This window comes from Conger conger, chromosome 8 (assembly GCF_963514075.1).
Source record: "Conger conger chromosome 8, fConCon1.1, whole genome shotgun sequence".
In the NCBI taxonomy this organism is placed as follows: Eukaryota; Metazoa; Chordata; class Actinopteri; order Anguilliformes; family Congridae; genus Conger; species Conger conger.
Genome location: NC_083767.1, coordinates 41,561,869 through 41,584,879, shown reverse-complemented (window position 1 = coordinate 41,584,879; position 23,011 = coordinate 41,561,869). Strand labels below are relative to the sequence as shown.

The 23,011-nt window shown below is 45.0% G+C and overlaps 1 protein-coding gene across 1 annotated transcript in view; it reads right to left on the bottom strand.

The window, feature by feature from the left end:
* Positions 1–23,011, bottom strand: part of shank3a (SH3 and multiple ankyrin repeat domains 3a) — a 262,588-nt gene that overhangs the window by 46,306 nt on the left and 193,271 nt on the right. Inside the window, exon 13 of the mRNA XM_061251833.1 lies at positions 18,015–18,128. Coding sequence (XP_061107817.1) covers positions 18,015–18,128 — 114 coding nt within the window. The remainder of the gene's footprint in view (positions 1–18,014; positions 18,129–23,011) is intronic.

Sequence of the window (23,011 nt, the reverse complement as noted above, 5' to 3'; positions counted from 1 at the left end):
TTAAGGGGTGTTAATTATATGGCTAGATGGTAGAAACGTCCATGGTAGAAAACTGCCTCATGCTGCCTGAACAACTGACTGAATTGAAAATTGAGTGTTATGAACAAGTTCATCACTACGAACCAGAGCAGGGCGGGATAACCTTGAGGCTGGTTCCTCCCAAGGTCTCTTTCTGTTTATTCCATCTTTTTTTCGTTCTCTTTCTCTGTGTTTTCCTGGTCACTGTCACCCTTGGTCACCCTTGATTTTATTTAGAAAAAAAATATGTCGCTTGGTTATAAGCACTTCAATAATAAATAATAAGAGTAGTAAAGTGACAGTATCAAAAGAACCACATACAACTATTCCATTATCTGGACCACCGATGTGCATTCACATGAACGACAGTTCTTTACATTTCAACTTACATACTATAGAGTGAGCTCAAGTTAAACCTGTCATGGTTCTGAATGGTTAGGTTGGCTGACATTTATTAGACTGGATTTGATAAATCAAGCTTCATAACATAAAAGGACTATAATACTGGTCAGCGGTTTCAAGGGTTTGGATTCTAACAAAAGGAGAACAATCATGCAATGGTAATAATAATTTCAATATATCATATTTGTTAATGAGGATACATGGGACGAGGGCTTCCTTAAGATGGATTTAATAAAGTTACATCACGCTGCTTCCAAGCCGAGAACATATTTCAGGAAAATAACAAAGGCCCGAATATTCTATTTTTAATCTGATTTGTTTCTTCAAACTTCCTGATGGAAAGTTGAGGAGGAGTTCTTTCTGGGACATGAGCTGTGCATCAAACTGAGGAAAAGTTGGCAGGACATTTGATGCCCTACCGTAAGCTGTGACCAGTAAGTGAAGGAAAGACAGTAATGTGAAAACATGGAAAAAAAGCCTCTAATCGTGTGCTTTAGCTATTAACACAAATGGGATCAGTCTTTACAAAGGACATGTATGAATATTTAATGTGCTATCTGGGCTGGTGTGTTGAATGGTGAGCGATGGTGAGTTGTATTCAAAACTAGGCCACTTGATTGAGGTCAGTAAGGTAAGTAAATAAGACAGAAATCTGAATGCGTATTCAGATAAGAGTTATTTCATCATTCCTCCAGTCCAACTATAACCAAAACAATAATTCTTCAAGTAGATTATTTTATTCATAATTATTGCCAAGAATGCAATGCAAGAAACCAACTGCTTTTCCAAACTCAGCATTATCTGGATCACTAGGAGTTTGGGAGAGTGGCGGTCCAGTTCCTGAGCATTTGACTTGAGACTAAATTACTGTCTGAAGTTAATCTTCTGCTTCGTTAGCTCGTTAGCATTACCCTGTTCTCAGTGGGTTTCTGCAGCTGTGTGCGCTCCTGAACCACACGTGTCTCATACGACTCGCCTCTCTGTAAGGAACGCCTGCTTGGAGCTACTACCTCTGTTCAGCAGTCACATGTAGCGAACCACACCCCACTTCACTGAAGACGCAAGGCGCTCACCGCCAGAGACGAGTGTAGTTTCACCACAACCGCGCACAGCCGCGCTAAGCTAAACGCAATACAACACAAGCCAGAGACGAGCGCCACAGGCGTCCTGACGAGACTCTCCAAAGACTCGCAGGTTATTATTTTCAAAGCAGTGTGGCGGCTGACCTCTCCTGGAGCGTCGAAACGAGCAAACGGCAGGCTGTACCAGAGCGCAAACCGGCGCTGGGAGACGGCGGATTCGGCAAGTAGGGCAAGGCGACTGGAAGCACGGCTCTCAGAAACGAGCTGTCAGAACAAAGAGCCGCTCGTGGATAGGTGTAATGACATGATCTGCGCGTTACACGGACGAGTTTAGCTTTCTCATTCTGTTCGCGCACCGAACGCTTTACACGGAGCTGTCTGTTAGAAGTCTGACCCACTTCTACAAAACCCAGGGAGCGTCACTGATTACATTATATTCTGTTCGATGTCTGTTTATTTGAAAGTAATTAAACGCAGAGAGCTTTTGTGAAGAAGCTGAACTGTTATTCAGCCTGCTCCACACACAAAGCAAACAAGCGTTGCACAAAACATAATTATATACTGCAGTAGTGTACATCATAAAAACCTCATTGTATGGTATTTAATTTCACTTTTAGGTGAAGGAAAAAACATTTTGCTTATAAACTTTAAAAATGAAAAAATGAAATTTTACTTCGAACTTTACTGTTATTCAAATCTTGGGTGCTATATTTTTAATTTATTTTCAGCAGATTACAGTATTCACACAAAGATCACTATAACAGAACGCCAAAAAGGTGCCACAGTGATACCTTCTGAATATTTCACACATGGCTGGGCAGAGAGTGAGAGAAAACACAAGGGAGAGAGTGAGAGAACACAAGGCAGAGGAAAGAGGAGGAAGAGGGAGAAATGCCTTGATGAAAAAATGAAACAAAAACCATGTGTGTTCAAAAATCAAGGGTTTTTAACATATGTTATACATAACCCCTTGATGGCCACTGTTTGCCCACTGTATCCCTTGAAGCAACATGAAATTAAGAAAACCATCTGTTTCCATCAGAATCATTTCTTATGTACACCAAAGGAACTGCAATAATCATATTTCAGTGTCTAGTTGTTGTTTGCCACAGAAGCATTTATATATTTTAAAACTTCATACAAAGGTAATAATTGCAATGGCACATTGTAATTATGAAAGAAACAAACAATATTGCTCTTTAAAGTTTAGAATAATTGTGTTCTGTGCCTGATAAGTGAGTCTGGCAGGAAAACATAACCTGACCAGAAGACCACTATAATAGGCCTAAATATCTATTTATTAAAAAAGCAAACAAAGAAATCGACAATCACCACCCACACAGGGCTCATGTACAGACTGAATCAGAAGAAGACGACACTGTCACAAAAAGCCACTGTCTTGTTGACACCCAAATACGGTTTTGGGATAATCAGACTACGAGAACATGTTTATTTATATTGGAGGCTGCATTTATACAAAGTAAGTTAGCAAGGCATAAATCATCTCAGAGCTCAAGAAGACCTCTGTATTGCCTTCTGCTGAAGACTTAAGCTCCAGTCACATGGTCTTCATGGCTCTTTCCATAGGTTGGTAGTTCCACAGGTTGAGCTGGCCCACACAAGCCACGCAGGATCAAGTTTCATCAAGAAACTGATGACTGTCCCTGTCCCACAGGCCGTAACTAAGCCTTATATAAATATTCAGATTGTCTGACTGTTCACCATCAGTTACAATGACTGTTATTTTGGTCATAGTGAAATTCTGTATGTCTCTTTATGTTGAGTAGAAAGATTTCCATTTGATGGAATACAACACAATTAAGTACGTTAGTTTATCTTTAAAAGCAGGTCATCAACCAAACCCTAAACCAAAGTCTTCTGGCACCAGTATCAAAAAAAGCCCTATAAACTTCAATTAACACAAGGCCTCATTTCCTCACCACAAACGAACATCATATAACCTTGAATCAACCTTGCAACAATGCTTCTACGGAAAGCGAATAATACTAAACGGAGAACTGAAGACAGTCTGCAGAGAGGCACTCACCTGTGTCGAAGCTCTGATAGACGGACACAGTTTGTTGACCTTTGACTACAGTCACCACCCCATCGATCGTCTTACCGAGCCCGGGAAAGCTTGCCACGAGCAGGGAGCAACAGTCCATCACGAGCCCGTCCATCCAGGCCTACAGACGGGCGACATCCCAGCAGCGCGGCACACTGCCGCCGTTCCCCGCCCTCGTCCCGGTTTCACCGCGCCCGGCTTCGCGGGGAGAAGCCCTGGGAAACCGCCCCACCGCTTCCGCCTCGCTCATTATCCGGGAGCGCGGTGTGTCTGCCGCCGCGGGAGTGACAGAGCGCTTTGTGGATCCGGGGGCTTGTCTCACGTCTCAGATCACCTCAGTCTCAGAGCACCGGCGGCGTGGCCCATTCGCAGCCGGCTGCCGGCGCGGCTCTTCTCATTGGACGAGAGGATTCGACGCCTCAAACCTGCCGCCTTCTTTGGGTTTGACAGGCAAGAAGTTTTTTTTTTATTATTCAGCGTGCCTACAACTTCTCTCTGGGGACTCTGGGAAAACAGCGTTGTGTTCATTTGCACACAAAAGATATGGCACAAAAAAAAACGTCCTCTTCCTGACTCCGGCCAGTGAGACAGCGAAGCTAATTAAGAAGTTTAGACAGAAAGATAAAGTTGATGTTGATAAGCCTCTGCCTTCCTGCAGGTTTACATCTGAGGAATTGTTCTGTTCTATTGGGACTCAACCAAGGAATGGAGGTAGATGAGCTCCATGCTTCTGCCTGTAGGATCTTATCATTCAAGGTCATTTGCCATGATGGGTCCTTTCCTTCTAGTGTTTTCTGCCTGGTGTCTGCTATTGAGGAAGTGAGATGTTGCATCTCTGTGATTGGAGACAACACTGGACTTCTAAAACAGGACCCTTACCCATAACCTGTATTAGGTAGCTTGGACCAAAGCAACGGTTACTGTAGGTATATATGACCCCCAGATCAATATTAGCTGATTACTTTGACCCTCATGACCTGAAGTGTTCCGTCCCTAATGTCTTGAGATGGTTTAGCTATGCTACCACTCAGTCCACAAGTGTCATTACACTTTACTGTACATGAATGTTCAAGAGAAGAAGCAAAATGTTTAAAATCTTTGCCATTTGTCAGTTCTGGATGCAGCCTTAGAACAAAGATGCATTGCCAGGTAACTGTGCGTTCTTCTGATGTAATGTAAATGTAATCTTATAACCAATGAATACAGACTCAGTGAGCACTTCATTAGGTATTTATGAGGCTTATTTTTTTGACTTATTGGTCTTCTGTTGCGATAGCCTATCTAATTAGAGGTTGTGTGTTCAGAGATGCTCTTCTACATACCACTGTTGTAATGCGTGGTTATTTGCATTATTGTCACCTTCCTGTCTGGCCCTTCTCCTCTGACCTCTCTCATTAACAAGGCGGTTTGCTCGCAGAACTCTTGCTCACTGGATGTTTTTGGCTTTTCGCACCATTCTTTAAAAACTGTTGTGCATGAAAATCCCAGGAGCTCAGCAATTTCTGAGATACTTAAACCACCCTGTCTGGCATCAACAATCATTCCAAGGTCAAAGTCACTTTGATCACATTTCTTCACCATTCTGACATTTGGTCTGAAAAATAGCTGATCCTCTTGACCACGACTGCATGCTTTTACGAATTTAGCTGCCACATGATTGGCGTATTAGCATTAACAAACTGGTGTACAGGTCTACCTAATCCCCTTATGATAAGGGATCATATACCAATGCACTCTGGGACTGGGAATTTTGGATTCAGTAGTATGCCATTTGACAACTTGATGCCACCTAAATACACAACCAAGGCAGACAACACAATCGGCAATGGAACGAGCACCCTACCTCACACATTTTCCTTTGCACATAAAAATCTGTTGACTACTAACTCCAAAGCGAAACGTAGTCGAAATGTAGTCATGTCCAAAGCTGGGGAACATAGCAGGTCTCTGGAAGTTCTAGACCAGGGGTGTCCAATCTTATCGGAAAAGGGTCAGGGTGGGCCCAACCCTATGACACCTGATTATACCAATTAACTCATCATGGTCTTCAATCAAGACCATGATCAGCCCAATTGGGAATCTTAGTGCTGGGCTAAAATAAAAACCTGCACTCACACTGACCCTTCTCGGATAAGATTGGACACCCCTGTTCCGGGCTATCAAATCACATAGGCAAATATAATCACATAATATCCTTTCCCTGCATCACACTAAATCCAACAATCTGGGTGAATTCTGGGCACGGAGCCTTGCCACAGCTGGGCAAAGTATTCTCATTTTCCATGACTGGAAAACAGCATCAAAACAATTCCAGGTTTTCCAGGGCACACGGGTGCCCTGCAGATGTTTTCAGATCTGGCAATATCAATTTTATATTGGGGAAGCTACGATTGCATTCAATGCCATATATCAAAACTAAAATCTCAATGATATACATGGCAGTGCTTTATATGTCCACACCTGCTGTTCATTATTACTGCTATGTTTACATCACTGTTAAAGCAGGTGCTCTTCTAATACTCTGGCAAAACAGTACATGATAGGAAGGCATTTCTTCTCACAAAGATAAGACCTCCAACAATCATGGCTGCCAAACCACCTGGTGCCAATTGCCATATTGTTGTTCTAATTAATCTGAAAATGAGCCTCCATATGGGCGGCCATCTTTGAGCTTTGACTGTTGCCAGCCAAGTTATGGCTTAAACACTGCACACTGAGCTGAAGAATATCTCTCTCTCTCTCTCACACCCACACACACACGCACACACACACACTCGCCTCAGATACACATCAAGTTAAAGTGGCTGCTGGAGGTGCGATGAATCACAGATGCTGAGGGACCGGGCACAAATCACATTTGACAAGGTGCGGCGAGAATGATTGAGCTCCCGCTGAGGGAGCGCTCTCCATCAAAAGGCAGACATATTTACCGCTGTTATGGCCACACACACCCCGACTAGCTGGAGCTGTGGGAGACTCAGAGGTCGTGGAACAGCCTCCACGGTTCGCAGGACCTTCTTCTCACCGTGTAACTGTCGGAGCTGGCAGGGGCGCTTACGGAGAACTCATCACGAAGGAGGTGTTTATGTTCTCAGGCACGGCTCGCTGTTCTAACCAGGCCATTGTGTAGTCAAATAGGTCCTCCGGAAGGAAGCTGTCCATCAACGGAGCTATGAATTGCTGAGCAGAGTATGCAGCGATTAGCACACACAAGTGTGCTTATGAAAAAAGACATGGTTTAGCAATCTCTATCTTAAGCAAACAGAACCGGCTCAAGCATTTTGGTGGCCCTTAACAATAATGAACCAGGAGGAACTTATAGCAGACAGGTGAAGGGGGGGGAGTTTTTGAGAGGCAGGTGGGTGGGGGGATAGTCCGCAGCCATCACGGACTGGGGGAACCAGTGCAAGAACAAGACCAGCGAAAAGACCATTTGCACCCTTCATCCATCCATCCATCCATCCATCCATCCATCTATTATCTAACCTGCTTCTTCCTGGTCAGGGTCACGAGGTTGGCTGGAGCATATCCTAGCAGGCATTGAGAAAAAGGCAGGAATACAGCCTGGACAGGCCACCAATCCATTGCAGGGCACACACACCATTCACTCACACTCTCACACTGAGGGTCCCCTTACTGTAGACTCCTTAATTAACCCAACCTCCATGTCTTTGGACGCTGGGAGGAAACCGTAGTGCCCATGGGAAACCCACGCGGACACAGTGAGAACACACATACCTCACACAAATAGGTCAAATCCAGGAAACTCTGCAGGCAGCACCCCCTACTGGGGTTGTGCAAAATGACAAGCCTGTGAGTAAAACCAGCAACAATAGGTCGATGAAACCTGCGCTGTGCCGATACTGTCCATTCCAGGAGACTAATGAGCCTCTCAGTCAGATGGATTAGCCTCATTTGCAATGGAAATCCTGGATAGGTAGTGGCTTATAGAAACCTCCCCCACCCCCCCCAAAAATAACCCTCCTGGCCCTGACCAAAACACTCGGAATAGCAGTACACAGAAATTCTATAAGATATTGGCTCAGAGAAAACCAAACGCAACTTTTGTAAGCCTCTTATAGGCACTGTACTTGTAAAACCGAAGTCACAAGGGTGCATGACTACAATACATGTATTCTGAAAATAGACATTCAATGTCAACATTTGAATAGACTGGCATTGAGGAAGGGAAAGACTTCAGTTTTCATACGAGACATTAATTAACTCTGATATAACGTTTAAAAAATAATAACAGTACATTCATTATGTTATGACCAGCACCCAGTAAATCTATTCAGTGCAGTCAATCCTAAAACAGTGAAATCATTTAATTTGTCTATACTATAAAAACACCATATTTAATCAGTTTATTGAACATATTTATTTCATTTCGGACTTTGATTAAACTGTTGAACAAACTTGATTTTCAATCACCTTTCTTTATTACATTTCATAAAATTGACCAGAAAACACATTTGATCCAAACTGACTCGCAACGTCAACTTTTTAGACAAAGTGCACATTAACATTCCATAACATAGCTGTGTGTTATAAGGCCATGACTCCAAAAAAGTGAAAGTCATACATTTTCAAAATTAAAAACAGAAGTTATTGAGTATTTAAAATGGCAATGTGTCAAACTGACCCAAAACACAATAGGGTTACAAATTATTCTTCAGGAACTCATGAGGAAAAATGCTGAAAGTTGTGAAATCTCTTCCTTCGCAGTGGTTTGTTGTGTGCACTGTGTAGGTGTCTGCAGTTGAAACGGTCCCTGAGGAGATCCACCCACTCGCCTGCGGTGAAGATTAAGGGCCTACTATCTGCCAGCGATGAGTTCTCCGGGTGCATCCAAGTACTCGGCAAGCGTATCCTCCTTTCCTGCACTACCACCGGGTCTCCAATCCGGAAGAATGGGGGGAGGAGGCGAGTGGAGGAAAGGAGGATAGATGTTTTTGAGTATTGGGACGCACTCTTAGTTTTCCAATCCGACATTAGCGTCGTTGAGACGTGAGGAGACCACGCCCAGAGTCTGTTTTTGAAGTCCATGGATGGAGGAGGGGACTGCCACAGGTTCTACAGACTTAGATTTCTTAATGTATGGAACAGCTTGCCTGTTTGTAGTAGAGGCAGAAACCCTATGGGTATTCAGGTCAAGGCTTACCACAGCGCTGTTCGCTGTACTTTGTATGTAAATGGGAAACCAAGATGGTTTGAATGGTCTGTTCTCATAATTATTTATTCCTGTGTTCTTTTGAAAAGTACCATAATTAGGCTATACTTCTGTGTTATTAACATTGAAAACATTCAAATGAGATGCATCTGTTCCATGTCCATTAAGGAACATACCCAAGGACAATATTGTGGCAACAGAGATTTCGTCCTTGGCCATACCTCTTTGTGAATATTTATGAACTGTAGCAAAGTACCAGACACACTCATTACATTACATTATTGGCATTTGGCAAACGCTCTTATCCAGAGCGACGTACAGTTGATTAGACTAAGCAGGAGACAATCCTCCCCTGGAGCAATGCAGGGTTAAGGGCCTTGCTCAAGGACCCAACGGCTGTGCGGATCTTATTGTGGCTACACTGGGATTAGAACCACCGACCTTGTGTGTCCCAGTCATTTACCTTAACCACTACACTCCTGTTATCAGCCAGTCTCCTGCATTTCAGAATCATTGAGGAGAGAGGGGATGCAGGAGACGGGATGCAGGAATGTGGTTACACACATTATTGACCCATTAGCCTGATGCTACATTTAGCAGTTTCCCTCTCTGGGACAATACCATTTTTGTGATGATCACTACAGCTAAACAATTGGCTGTGCTCTTCAGACTACCTTGACTACTCATGAAAACCCCACCTATGGAGCACCAATAGGCTTTCATGACTGAGATTGTAAGCCTTCCGAAGAGATGGCAATAAGGCATATGCACATTTTTTCAGTACTTTCGATGATGAACAGTGATTGACACAAATTGATTGCTGAGGGAAGTTATTATTTCTTTTCAAACAATGCACAACAGTGTTCCAGTAGACACATAGATTGCTGCATCAAAGGGCAATTATTTTATGAACAAACTACAGCATGGATGTTCGATGAGCGATTTTATCAATGGCCCTTTTCTGCGCGCATCTCAAAAATAACATATTTATTTCTGTCTTCGGATTTCTCAAAAAGAGATACAAAACTCTTTTTCGTCCTTTTTTTAATCTGAATTGTGCAATTTTAGTTTGGTTGCTTTGCTTGTGCTTTCACCTGCTCTGAAAACAGATAAAGGCGATGTGGTGGGCCAGCCACACGGGAATTCCTCCACCACGGAGAGTCCTCCGTGAATGATCTGTGAGCTTCTGCTAATTGGCCTCATTAAAAACGCGTCCTTGGTGACACACTCTTATCTGTCCGATCAGAACTCCGCCCACGGTCTGGGGAACAGGAAGTGATGAGTTGTCTCTGCTTATGTGACTGGCTTGTTAACACTTCAATTTGTAATTTCTAATAACAGTGTGAATTATTCATGCACTCGTACTGAACTTTATAATGGTGCCAAGTTCACAGACAGTGCCACCCTCAACCAATTATCACAATATCACCATCCCAAGAGCCTAATAAGGGAGGAAGGAAGGAGAACTGTTTTAAAATGCTACAAGCTAACATCCTGCTAGCACACCATGAAGGGACACTAAAGAGAGACCAGGTGACACAAGTAAAACCATTACTGTGTGTTTTAAGACATTTTATGAGGCCTGAATCAAATGCAAATCTCAACTGATATCCATACTTTTTCACTGACAGAGGATATATACATGGTGCATATATTCTTAGAGAGTGTCATGAACCCGAAACATGTTGAGCTATTGTGTACCATCTACAGCTTAGTTCAGTTGAACAAATGACTTGGTTAGCAAATTGCAGAGAGTGAGTGAGTGAGTGAGTGTTTGAGCCAGTACAAAAACAAGTGAAAGACTGAATGGCTGAGTGAGTGAGTGAATCAGTGAGTTATGGAGAGAGTGAGTGAGTGAGTTATGGAGAGAGTGAGTGAGTGAGTTATGGAGAGAGTGAGTGAGTGAGTTATGGAAAGAGTGAGTGAATGAGTTATGGAAAGAGTGAGTGAATGAGTTAGTGCAGGTGTGTGTGCATGAGTAAGTATGTGAGGCTGGAACAGAAGTGTATTTGGAGCCCTGTCGTCGAGCAGCACAGTGCCGCAGTAATGCGTCCGACAGCTGTGATCCGGAGGAATGGAGGAAGTGGAGGAATCCTCTTTACAGTATGTGAGTCATATCAGGATAGCCCCTGTGTCTGTGTGTCTGGCCGGCTGCTGGCTGACCCTGTCATCTCCAGTGGAAACAGGCACAATGCCATGCTACACCACTGCCCTGAGACATGTCTTCTTTATCACAGCCGTTCCAGGAAATCAACCTGCAGGATGTGTGAGGACTGTGTTCATCTGCTGTGTTTGTTGTTATGCCACTTTCTCTCCTGCAGCTGTTTTATCTTGGTTTTATTTTTGTCTTGTCTTAAATATTCATCACATTGAGCTGTACCTGCTGTAGGAAATGTGCTTTATAAATAAAGTTGATTGATCCGATTGATTGATTGATTGATGAGCTGACCAGGAGTCGTGGAGTCGCGGCGAAGCCCAATATAGCCCACGCTAAGTTTAGCGAGCGAGACAGATTCCCCTTCTCTCATATACACCCAGAAACACGAATCAAGTCTCACGATGGGACAAGCTGAATTTCGGCGCAGTGATTGAGAGAAGGATGAGTCACTCTGCAATGGGGTCATGGAGAGAGGGAGAGAGGGAGAGAGGGACGGAGGGAGAAACAGACAATGAAAGAAAGAAAGAGGTAGAGGGGACCGGGCCTACCTGACTCCTATACGCTACCCGAGCATAACAATCAGCTCTCAGAGCAGAACAATCTGCCCCTCTGTCGCCACATAAAGTATTTATCAATTCCAGCTGTCATCTCCACTGACTTCAGAGAGCTCGGGGGTTCAGCAGTGGACCTTGGTCGAATGTGAGTTTCCACATCGTAAAAACACGGCCCGGCTCTCACTAAGAGAGCCACAGTACCGCTTCACGCCGCGGGGCTGTTAGCGTGTCGGACGCAGTTCCATCCCTGCTGCCTCCGAGGCATTACAGGGATCATAATACTGTACCTCCACAGGTCACCAGTATTAACTGCAATGCTTAACCTGACCATGCACATTAAATGGATCACACACACACACACACACACACACACACACACAGTACCCCCGGGATATGAGGAGTGCAGTGTGGCTGCCTTATTTCCCCTGTGTCCTTCAGAAGTTGCCGTTATTGTGTGACAGAGCAGAGATGGTGATAGCTGAAGTGATGCGATCTGGCCCCCTGATCACCAATGACTCAGCACTCTGTATTAGAGCCCAGCATCAGAGACCCAGCAACACTCACTCAACGCCTGTGCACACGTCAACACGCGGGGCAGCCTATAGCCTAGTGGCTAAGGTACATGACTGGGACCTGGAAGGTTGGTGGTTCAAGCCCCAGTGGAGACACAATAAGATCCTGTTGTAAGATCCACAGCTGTTGGGCCCTTGAGCAAGGCCCTTAACGCCACATTTCTCCAAGGGGGCATTAGCCCCTGTCTAGTCTAATCAACTGTAAGTCGATTTGGATAAAAGCTAAATAACTGTAATGTATTGTGAAGTGTTCACACTCGGGCAGTGGCGTAGCATAAAGGTCAAAGGTCGCGGGTATGATTCCAGGCAGTGGGTACCTTCAAGCAAGCTACTTGAACCAAATCGCTTCAGAAAATATCCGGCACGGTAATTGAATTTAACTGAATTTAATTTATTCACTTATTTGACAAGGTCAATTCACATGAACAGCATTTCAGTAAATGTACAAGGGGGGCTAATTTGAACTTGTAGACCTTGGGCTGTCTTTGGATGAAAAAAAAGTGAATTCAATGTACGTCGCTGTGGATAAGAGCACACGCTAAATGGCGAAATGAAATGAAGCACGCGGTGTGCCTCGCCCTGACAGGACCCCCCCGGTCCTGCACTGTGAGTGAGTGTAATGGCGTCAGCAATGACAGTAATGGCCGGAGAACTTATGAGGAGCCCGTGGCTCAGTGCTAGCATCATTAGCACTGGGGGGGGCAGGTTCCTGCAGGTGTTATTTCCCTCTTTATCAGTAGAGCTAATCACCTTCCAGTGGGCTGCACTGTACACAGCTCACACAAGCTCAGTGGGCTGTAGCAACCGAACTGAAATATTATCCATTGCTGAGGTGAGAAAAACCAGCGTCCTCCACCCTCTTGTCCACTCACAGGCTGGCCTTTTCGCTCCTCACAGAAGGGTCGGGGTGTGGGGCGGGGGGGATTCGGGATGTGTGCCATCAATGCACCCACCATCTGACCGCCTGCCTGAGAATGGGCCCCTGTCACACCCTCCAGTTCCCCCCCCCCCCCCCACTGAAAGGCTGTCACTGCCCCTGTCCTCCCACACACCCATTCCATCCCAACAGCAAATGCTAAGTGCAAGCACAAGCCTACTACCATTGAACCATCTACCCTCAGAAACAGTGAAGCTACAACTGAACAAAGGCATGTAATTCTGGACCAGCCAATCTGCAGTTGAACTTCAACTTCAACTTTGAAATTACATTTTAAAAGTCCTTAATAATAAGAATTCCCATTAGTGCAGAAGACCTGTGATGAAGAATCTTTATAACATTAATAACCAGTATTTTCTTTGCTCTGACACCTTGTCTTCTGGTTACCCTGTTCTTATGATCAATAGCACAAATAATGTATCTTAGTCCTGACTTTTCCTCTGGAACCTGTTGATGAAATCTGAACTGTGCATCATCACCAGCTTCTCGTAATGTGCCTGTGAAGTTAAGCATTGCTCAATGTGGCGAGAGCACAGCAATTAAAGCCTCCTCCCTGTACAACACTGCATTTAGTGTAGCAGAGAAATTCACACCAAGGGAGTGCAGCCAAGTCCGCTGCTCCAGGAAGCCCCGAATGAAACTACTGTGCACATCGACAGACAGTCAACATGACCCAGAAATTCTCTGTGATCTCAACAGATCAGTGATCACAGACATCAAACGTACACTTACACCAGCTATTGATCCTCACTTCTAGGGCGGAAGGCTGATGCAGAGGAACTGGTAACTGGACTTTTACGTACGTGCCGGGATCAAATATCAGGCGGAACACTCACATTGTATCCTTCAGCAAGGTTTCCAATCGGAATCGCTTCAGTTGATGTCCATCACTGAAAATAGCCGTCGAGTCAACAATCGAAAATGCTTCCCATCAGTGGAAACATTGCACATGTATACACACATTTATTGAGTACTGTCAGTCTTGATAAGGCCATGACAAAAATAATAAGTAATTAAACGGTGTCTCCAAACGGTGTCTCTCTTTAGCCGACGACCAATCAACCAATCAACCTTGTACCATCACTGCTGTTCCCATCATGCCTGTGCCAGGACCTCGTAGGGTAATGGAAGCCATTTCCTGAAATTCCAGGAATAATTATAATTACAGAGGCTAACCGTTTTTTTGCCTGTAGGTCACCATTCTCCAGCTTTCTCTGCCAATCTCACTAAAAGCATTGTAGCCTGTGTTTCACATGGTTGCTATAGAGACGTAAACATTCTACAGTGCCTGGCTTGAACTAAAAAAGACCTTTCCAGTATTACCAAGAAAATCCAGCATGCAGGTAGCTCACTGTTCATAGCCTCATAATGCTGGGTCTAACTGACTACACAGTAGCTCTAACCATGTTCAGCTCGAATGAATCTGACTGGCTAAATTGGTTCAGTCCTATTGCTTAATTAAACGGATTATATGATTGTACTATTACAGTACTTATGAGCACAGAATTGTCAAAGAACCAGCATAAAAACACAACAAAAAAACCCCAAACACTTCGGAGTGTTTATATGTACGACATAGCACCCGCACACGCGCACACACACACACACACACACACAGGCACACATGAACTGTTCAGGCACCTTGTTGAAACCTGAAAGAACTGTTCTTCAGTATTAGACACAGAAAGTGACAAATCACCCTCAATCAGGAGGTGAGCTCGTCTCTTATCCCCAGGAAAACCATCGCAGGTAACTACAGTACAGAGATCCTGTCACCATGCCGATGCATGCCTGACATGCTGTTCACAGACTGCCTCAACCCACTTTAACGGAGTAAAAGCAAATTTAGAATCAGCATATACTGGAAAATGCACAGCATGACATGACATGAAAATGTTGCATTTCCTCTGAGAATAATACAGTATAGGTATATGTTTTAAAAATAAACATAGTATGACCTGTTAAAATATGTAAATTGCAAATATGCAAATGATAGAAAGCACTCCTCGGGGAGTTGTACATCAAAGTGTCGATGCAGTGAGGGTCTGCCTGTTAGCCAATCAGAGGGGTCGATACACAGGTGTCCCCGGACACGACAGCACTTCAGCGTTTTACAGGCCGTCCCAGAGTCCCTAACATGACTTTAAAGATTATCGCTGTAGTCATGGAAACAAGGGGAACAAACCCTACAGGAGTTGTCGGCACTCAACTGAGCTGGGATCAGTCGACACGACCGCGACTCCTCCCAAAATCTTTACTGGGTTCAGCTCGATCCCCCACACTGCAAAGCAGGGTCAGGGACTGAGGTGGAAAGACCTTGTGTGGTCTAAACCAGGGGGAATAATGTTCAGGTGAAAGATTGAGCAGTGAGAGGTACCAGTGGTAGCAGGGAGCAGTCTTATACTGCAGTGCTGAACTGTGCTTAGTAAGCACCATTCAGAAGACTCTGCAGCCTCCAGACACCATCCCTGATCGGATCTACCCTGAATATATAACCGCTGTGTGATACCTCACAAAACCTGCCATAACACCTGCTTAATAGGGTCAGACAGCATGCTGTGCCTCATTCAGGCCTGTTAGCGTTCTTTCCCATACGCGCAAAGGAAATGAATCTATGGGCAGAGCCGTAATGGAGGGGACCATCCATCTCCTGTCCTTCCAGGGCTAATCTATATTTAGAGAGTCATTCATCAGTTGAGCTGAGCAGAGAGGAATGGAAACAGGAAGCAGTCCGATGATGCTCTGGCTGTAGTTTCCCTTTAAGGCAGAGTCTGTCTCTCTCCTCCCCGCCTGGGTTAGTGATCTCCTGTTGAGCTACCTCTGGCGTGTGTGTGTAGGTGTTTGCGTGTGTGCGTGTAAGTGTGTGTGTGTGTGTGTGTGTGTGTGAAAGCACGTGTGTATGTGTGTGTGTGAAAGCACATGTGCGTGTGTGTGTGTATGTGTTTAGAGAGCAGTGGTTATGATTCAACTCCAGTGTAGGACAGGGGACTCATTAATTTGAGTGAAACTCAGCCCACTCCTGGCATTCAAATTATTCATTTTACATTAGGAGGAGCCCTCAGTGAGAGGGAGGAGGGAGGGAGAGACGGAGGGAGGGAGAGGGCCCATCATTGGGCAGGCATACAGAAAGAAGCTGCTCAGACAACTTAACAGCATGTGAACTCTTTTCAATACCACTTCTGTGGCACATGCGCACTGGTGGCATCATTACAAAACCCAGAATCTCCCCTTTTGTCATTTTTGTGTTCGATATGTCAATATTAAGCTTGAATCATCCTTTTTGTACCGTCAAAGGAAAATGGTCTGGACCAATACATTTCATTGAAAACCATGTAGCAAAACATTGTCTATAATTTAATGTAATGAAACTGTTATTACAATTTCCTGAAAAGGAGATACAATTTCCTTTTTGGAGATACAAGGTGTTATTTTAACATTGCCATCAATGGCACTGGTATGTCAATACATATGCCACATTACTTATTGCTATAGATGTCCTTAAAGGCATCCAAGGCTATTTCTGGAAGAATATCAGTTGCTGAGGAAGGTGTTTAGACCAACAGAACACAGCAATGCTGGGCTTTTGCCAAAAGAGAACACAGAGGCATTTAACCGCGAGAAGCTGTGATGAACGAGCAGGGAACCTTCCAGAAACCCTGAGAAAACAGGACGGGGCAGGGGAGGACACCACACCCGGGCAAGAGCCTCCATTCCTGCACCGAGTGTAGCTTCTCATCGGCCTGTTTTTGGTTCAGGGGACATCTTTTGGCAAGGACGCCGGAAGAGTTGGTGCGGGAGGCGGAATAAGTGTAAATCTAAATAAAGCCTTTCGCGCGCTCCATCCTCCATGCTGACAGGCACAGGCAGATAGCTGCCGCCCTCCTCAGCGCAGGTGCGACAGACGTGTGACCCTCTGTAATGGCCGTCAGGGAGAACGGGGGCCTCAGCTCTGCAGCTCAGATTAAATGCAACCTCGTTCTGTCAAATGTAATTACTGCAGACTGTCTGGAAGGCTAGTGTGCTACGCTACATACAGTACGCTGCAGACTGTCTGGAAGGCTAGTGTGCTACGCTACATACAGTACGCTGCAGACTGTCTGGAAGGCTAGTGCGCTATGTTACATACAGTACGCTGCAGACTGTCTGTAAGGCTAGTGTGCTACGCTACATACAGTACGCTGCAGACTGTCTGGAAGGCTAGTGTGCTACGCTACATACAGTACGCTGCAGACTGTCTGGAATGCTAGTGTGCTATGTTACATACAGTACGCTGCAGACTGTCTGGAAGGCTAGTGTGCTACGCTACATACAGTACGCTGCAGACAGACTCGGGGGGGAACGCGGCAGTGTACTTGATAAGGAGGCGAACTAAGGCAGCCAAGCATCGGTGCCGCATACAAACGTGAGTATGCTCATTGCAGCTTTTAAATATTTCACACTCCACACTGGTAGTGGGCTTTCAGATTCAGTCTGTGCAGCTGTGGTAACCATGGGAAACAAGGAGTGTGATTTTTCAGACCGTTCATATTGATATCGGTGTGGCTAACTCGGCCAGCAGGGACGTGCACACTGCTGCAGCTGAAGTCAACGTGGAGCTTTGTTTTCCCCACGTCATGTTACATCATTCAGTAAGTGTGAACTAGCTGAAGTTAGTTTCCACAGCAAGTATATTGCCCACTTAACAGCCATTCAGCAAATAAAGAAATACCAGCAACGTATTAATTTAACCAACCGAAGCAGGGTGCAACAAATTCCTATATACAGTACAAATGTCATCACAATCACACCATTCTGCAGACTCCCCCTCTATATCAGTTTACCCCGACTTTAAATCAACATCATCTACCCCACATAAGCAACAGCTCAAGACTGTTCCACTATTTCATTCTGGACAAAACATTGCTGAAGCAGAACAAAAGCTGCATTTGAAAAAACCTGAAAGCTGTAAGGATTTTCCAATGGAAGTAATTAAGATATGGAGATGGCGAACCCCGGGGCAGAGGTCAGAGGTCAGAGGTCAGAGTTCAGGAAGGTGAAGAGGGCTGGTACTCACCGAGGCGCGGGTCATACTGCCTCATCTGCACCTCCTCCACGCAGTCTGCAGGAAACCAGCCTGTCCGACCTTTCACCGAGCCTTCCCAGAATCCCCCCTCTCCAATGCTCAGCACTGAGAGAGAGAGAGAGAGAGAGAGGGAGGGGGGGAGAGAAAGAGAGATTTAGTCATCATTTCATTAGACAATACACCTCCATGAATGTCTCAGCGATATTAAGCTGCTGCAACATTACACAAACAGTGGGCGTGTTTACATGCACATTAATACACTGATCTTACCCTGATTACGGCATTACTCTAATTATTAGAATTGTCAAGTAAGCAGCTTTGTCTGGTTATCAGTGTAAGGTCATAAGCTGTGTATTCAAAACCTGATTAAGATGCACTTTTTACCAAAACTTTTCAATTTCTTTAGTGCATTTAGACATCTTATTTAGAAACCAAGCACAGTTGTGCCACTTTCAGAGTAATCTCAAAACATATACTAGTTTAATAACGGATTACTCCTGGTAATCTGGGTATTGGTGTGCATGTACGCATAGACATTGTATCTGAGCCAGGTTCAATAAGGATATTGAGCTTTGGCTTTGGAGGAACAGTAAGAAAGAAATAGTGCAGAGTTGTGAATATAAAGGATGGGGTCTGCACACACACACACACAGTTTGTGCGTGTGTGTGTATGTGCATGTTGGTGCAGGTGTGCATGTGTGCATGCGTTTCCTGTATGCGTGTATGTGCGTGTGTGCGTGTTCATGTGTGGCTGCACGATGCTAAAAGCTCCACATTAAAGCAGGAGATTTTTATCTCTTCCTCCCTTGCTGCTGCTCTGAAGTATTTTCACTCCACAGTTGCTAGGAAACCGTAATGTCAGCTTGTGTTTGCCAGCTAAAAACGCTGAAGTCTTTACCACCCATTTTCCTCAAGAAGGAGCTGCGTCCACATCGAAGTTTCTCACTCTCCTCTGAGTGAATAACATACAGTGCTGCGTTCAGCCGGAGCTAAGTACGCTTTCCCCTGACACTAGCCATTCTGAGACGCTGCCAAGCCTTCCAATTTCAATTCAAATCACCGAAGAACTGAAGGGAGGGAGAATTTGTTGTTTGTGTAAACTTCTATAGCTATCACGGTCAGGATCTAAGTCACCGCAAAACACCCAGTAAACCCTCCACTTTGACAAGAATGAGGGGCAATCATTACAATGGGACTGGGTGGCTGTTATTGTCTGGATAAAGAAACAAGGTTTTCACAGAAGAGAAGACAATGTGGAATAGAGAAAGAAAGTAAAGTGTCTGTCAGAGTCCACCATTTTAGGTTGTCGTTTCTCTGAAACTACAGTATAGGAGTGTGCGTGTCGGGAGGTTACCCCACATTAACTAAGATATCTGATCTTAGTGTCACAGCCTCCTGTGCCCTCCTGAGCCACATGGTGTACCTCACACTCACATTTACCTTGTGTCATAAGCAGAGGGACCTCTCTGTGTGCTCCCTAAAATCTGCCCTTAACATCCCTGTTAGAATCGGGAAAAACCACCATGCCTGGCTTTTCCCAGCCCGAAAAGGAGGCGCGTTACAGTACTCATTCCCATGTGCACATTGTCCTACACCATTACCCTAAATCCCAATCGATCAGCCCCCCATGGGAGCCCCAGCCAGGGCTGATCCCGAACCACCATTCAGGCTCTGCATATGCCTTCCGTCCTGGAGCCGTAATGGCGGACGGCCTGCAGTTTCCTTTTTTGTTCTGGCTCAGAAAGCGCTGAGCGAGCAGTTCAGCTGTGAGCCTGTGCCGGCTCGGCCGTGTGGACCGAAGGCTGGCTCTAAACTGCCCTCGTAAAACCGTTTTTACAGCAGCGCCGTGCCATCCGGAAGGTTCCACACCGATACCCACTCACCCCCTCAAGGCGTGTCATAAACAGGCGTTATTCATGTACCGCGCCCTTGATAGATACATGCACTCCCGTTCCTGCTGCCAACACAGAAAGGAAAGATACTTCAGCTCCAGAAGTCACCTCAGAGCCAGAGAGGCTTCCAGGGAGATCCTGTCTGAACAGGAAGTACCGAATCTAACATTGGGTAACAGGAAGTACAGCTAAAACAGATACATCATCTCATATGATGCTTGTAACTGAGGGCGTGCTGCATACTTCTTTTCCACTTTGCTGCATTTTTCCCCCCTACCGTTGCCATGGTTTCAAGTAAGCACTGTAGATACGCAGCCAAACGAGCAGGCACGAGTCAGCAGAATACATGAGACTGTGAGACAGTCAAACACAAAAACGCACTCCAATTTGGAACTGTGTTAAGGCTGCTGTTCAAACTAGAATTTAACAGGATTTTAACTTACTGTGACAGCATTTGATAGAATGTCATATAATACAAAGTAAATACAACTAAATGTTTAATTATATTGGATTAAAGACATTCCACTGCCTGCATGCAGCACACAAATGCACACAAAGCTATTAACAAAACAAAATACAGACAAAATTCTATGTACAATGCATTCATGAAATAATCCTGTACCCTGCATATACAGTATACCCTTCCTATGAAACCATAAACCACACATGATGGTATGTAGTGCACATTTACATATGTAACTACATGAATCAATCACCCATGACAACAGAACAGTGCTTTGGCGAATGCAAGCCTGCTGATGAGATACATACTGTAGCTGCTGGTCCGATAAAGCAGGAAATGAAATGAACTGAATCAGGGGCGAAATGTACATTTCAGGACCCAGGACAGCACCCTTGCCTCACACACACTGCCCAGACACCACTGCTCCCTGAATGCTGGCAAGCTAACACGTCAGCACGCTGGGTTAGCATATCTGTCGCCCTGTTCTGTCCCCGAGACTGCCTCTGTCAGTTAGCTGCAGTTTACCAGCAGGCCCGTTCCCCAGATGAGACCAGTCAGCAAAACCAACAGAGCCCGTCTGTCCTCAGTCAAAACAAACAGCGTCTGGAGCCTCAAAGCGGGGAGGAGCAGAGAGTGGCTTCCGTGCTACTCTGCTACAACACTCCCGCTCCAAACCAACATCCTAAATTCACTGGAATTCCCCCCTTGAAGGGTCAAATCAAAAGGCCCTAACAGAAGATTAATTGATTAAATCTGGTCACAATCAATGACTTATGGATGTCATATGACAGGTATCTGGCTTCCCCGAAGATGCTGTAACAGTTTACGTACAGTACAACAGTTCACCATTCTGAAGTGTTTAAGCGTAAATACCAGCCAGTTGTGCTTCTGAACTACGTATGTTCTGTGAGGCTCAAATCGTGTCTTTAAGCTGATAGCCTGCTTTCTTTTCTATGGCTTGATTTGGAAACGTAGCCCACAGGCCACCAGCAGGTATGTTCAATAAACTTCTTAATCTCTTGCTTTAGTGTTTTTTAGTGTTAGTAAAATAAATGTAATTACTGCATACAATGCAGTCTTAACGTACCATATGGCAAGCCACACGCTGCACCAGCTTTCAGCATAACACATTGTAACCTTCAGAAAACCGACTCTTTCTTCAAGAGCACTTCAACCGCAGAATCTGCAGATTAACTTATCTTTCCTCATCAACATGCCCCAGTTCCCATCCTGGAGAGAGGGAGACTGAAAACCTTTGAGTTTAAATCTGTGGATATAGGGAAACGCTACTCTCATTCTGATGCAAAGAGATATACAGATCCAGATAAGACAGAGGAAAAACACTTGGCAATTAGTTGGTATCGATTGTTTCGGTATTACTAAATAATAAATAAACGGACACAGGCTGAACAAAGATTGTTTGAAATAGTGAGATGCCAGCCTTCTCCATTTCAATGGCATAAGCTGTGAGTGATATTGGTGTATGCATCTGCATAAATGGTAAATGTTTGTCATTTATATAGTGTCTTTATCCAAAGTGCTGCACAATTGATGCTTTTTATTCACCCATTCATACACACACTCACACACCAACGGTGATTGGTTGCCATGCAAAGCACCAACCAGCTCATCAGAAGCATTTCGGGATTAAGTGGCATGCTTAGGGACACTTCCACACACCGACACGACAACCCTCTGACTGCCAGATGACTGCTCTTACCACCTGAGCCGATGCAGCCTCGTAATGCAAAGCAGTCATACTGTCGTTAAAGTTGTGCAGTCTGACAAGATCTCAAAACCTCCAGACTGTGACCACCAGGGCTGTCAGTGCCACCAGAATGCCTGGCTCCCAAATGACCTATACATGTCCTGTCTGAGTAGTTGACGTATGAAAGGTAGTAGTCTGCTTACAGAGTTTGTGTGTCATACCTCCCCGTCCTACGTCAGTTCCAAGGGTAACCTCCTCCCCCCTCCCGGTCTGACAGCTCCTAGCTTAGTTCACGAATACGCTCCCAACTCCGCATGTTGTTTGGTTTAGACAAACTCTCAATCTGGCAACCTTTGACCACCTTGCCTTGACACCCCAGCGAGTGGAAAGGTCATAACAGGCTGTTACAGTGCCTCCAGAGAGAAATCTGTTCAGCATGACTGACAGCTTTGAAACCACATCACGCAAGTGTCTGGCACCTCAGCGAGACAAATCCTCTGCCTCGCAGATCAGCTCCCGGACCTGAAACCGTCTTTGTAACACTTTCCCCATGTCAACCGATCGGAGGGCCTCTGGCGTTGATTGGTAATGATGTGGAAGTTGCTCCGTTGATTAAACGATTCCCTGTGGAGCAGCCAGCACAGATGCTCACACACTGTGGGCGTGGATGAGACCCTCAGCACCTCTTCTCCAGGAGAGTTTAGGATTATTAATAACAACAATAATGTGCTCCGAATCCCCCTCAAACATGGCATACATAAGTTATATTTTGTCCATCATATGTGTCCCTATTCATACAGACAGATGCTTTGCTGAGACCATATTGGTTGTGTGTACACCAGGTGTGTAGCACAGGAGACCTTGTGAGTTTATCAGCTGTTGTAGATTTGTTAGTCAAATTGCCGTGTTAGTTAGACCAGGTGTG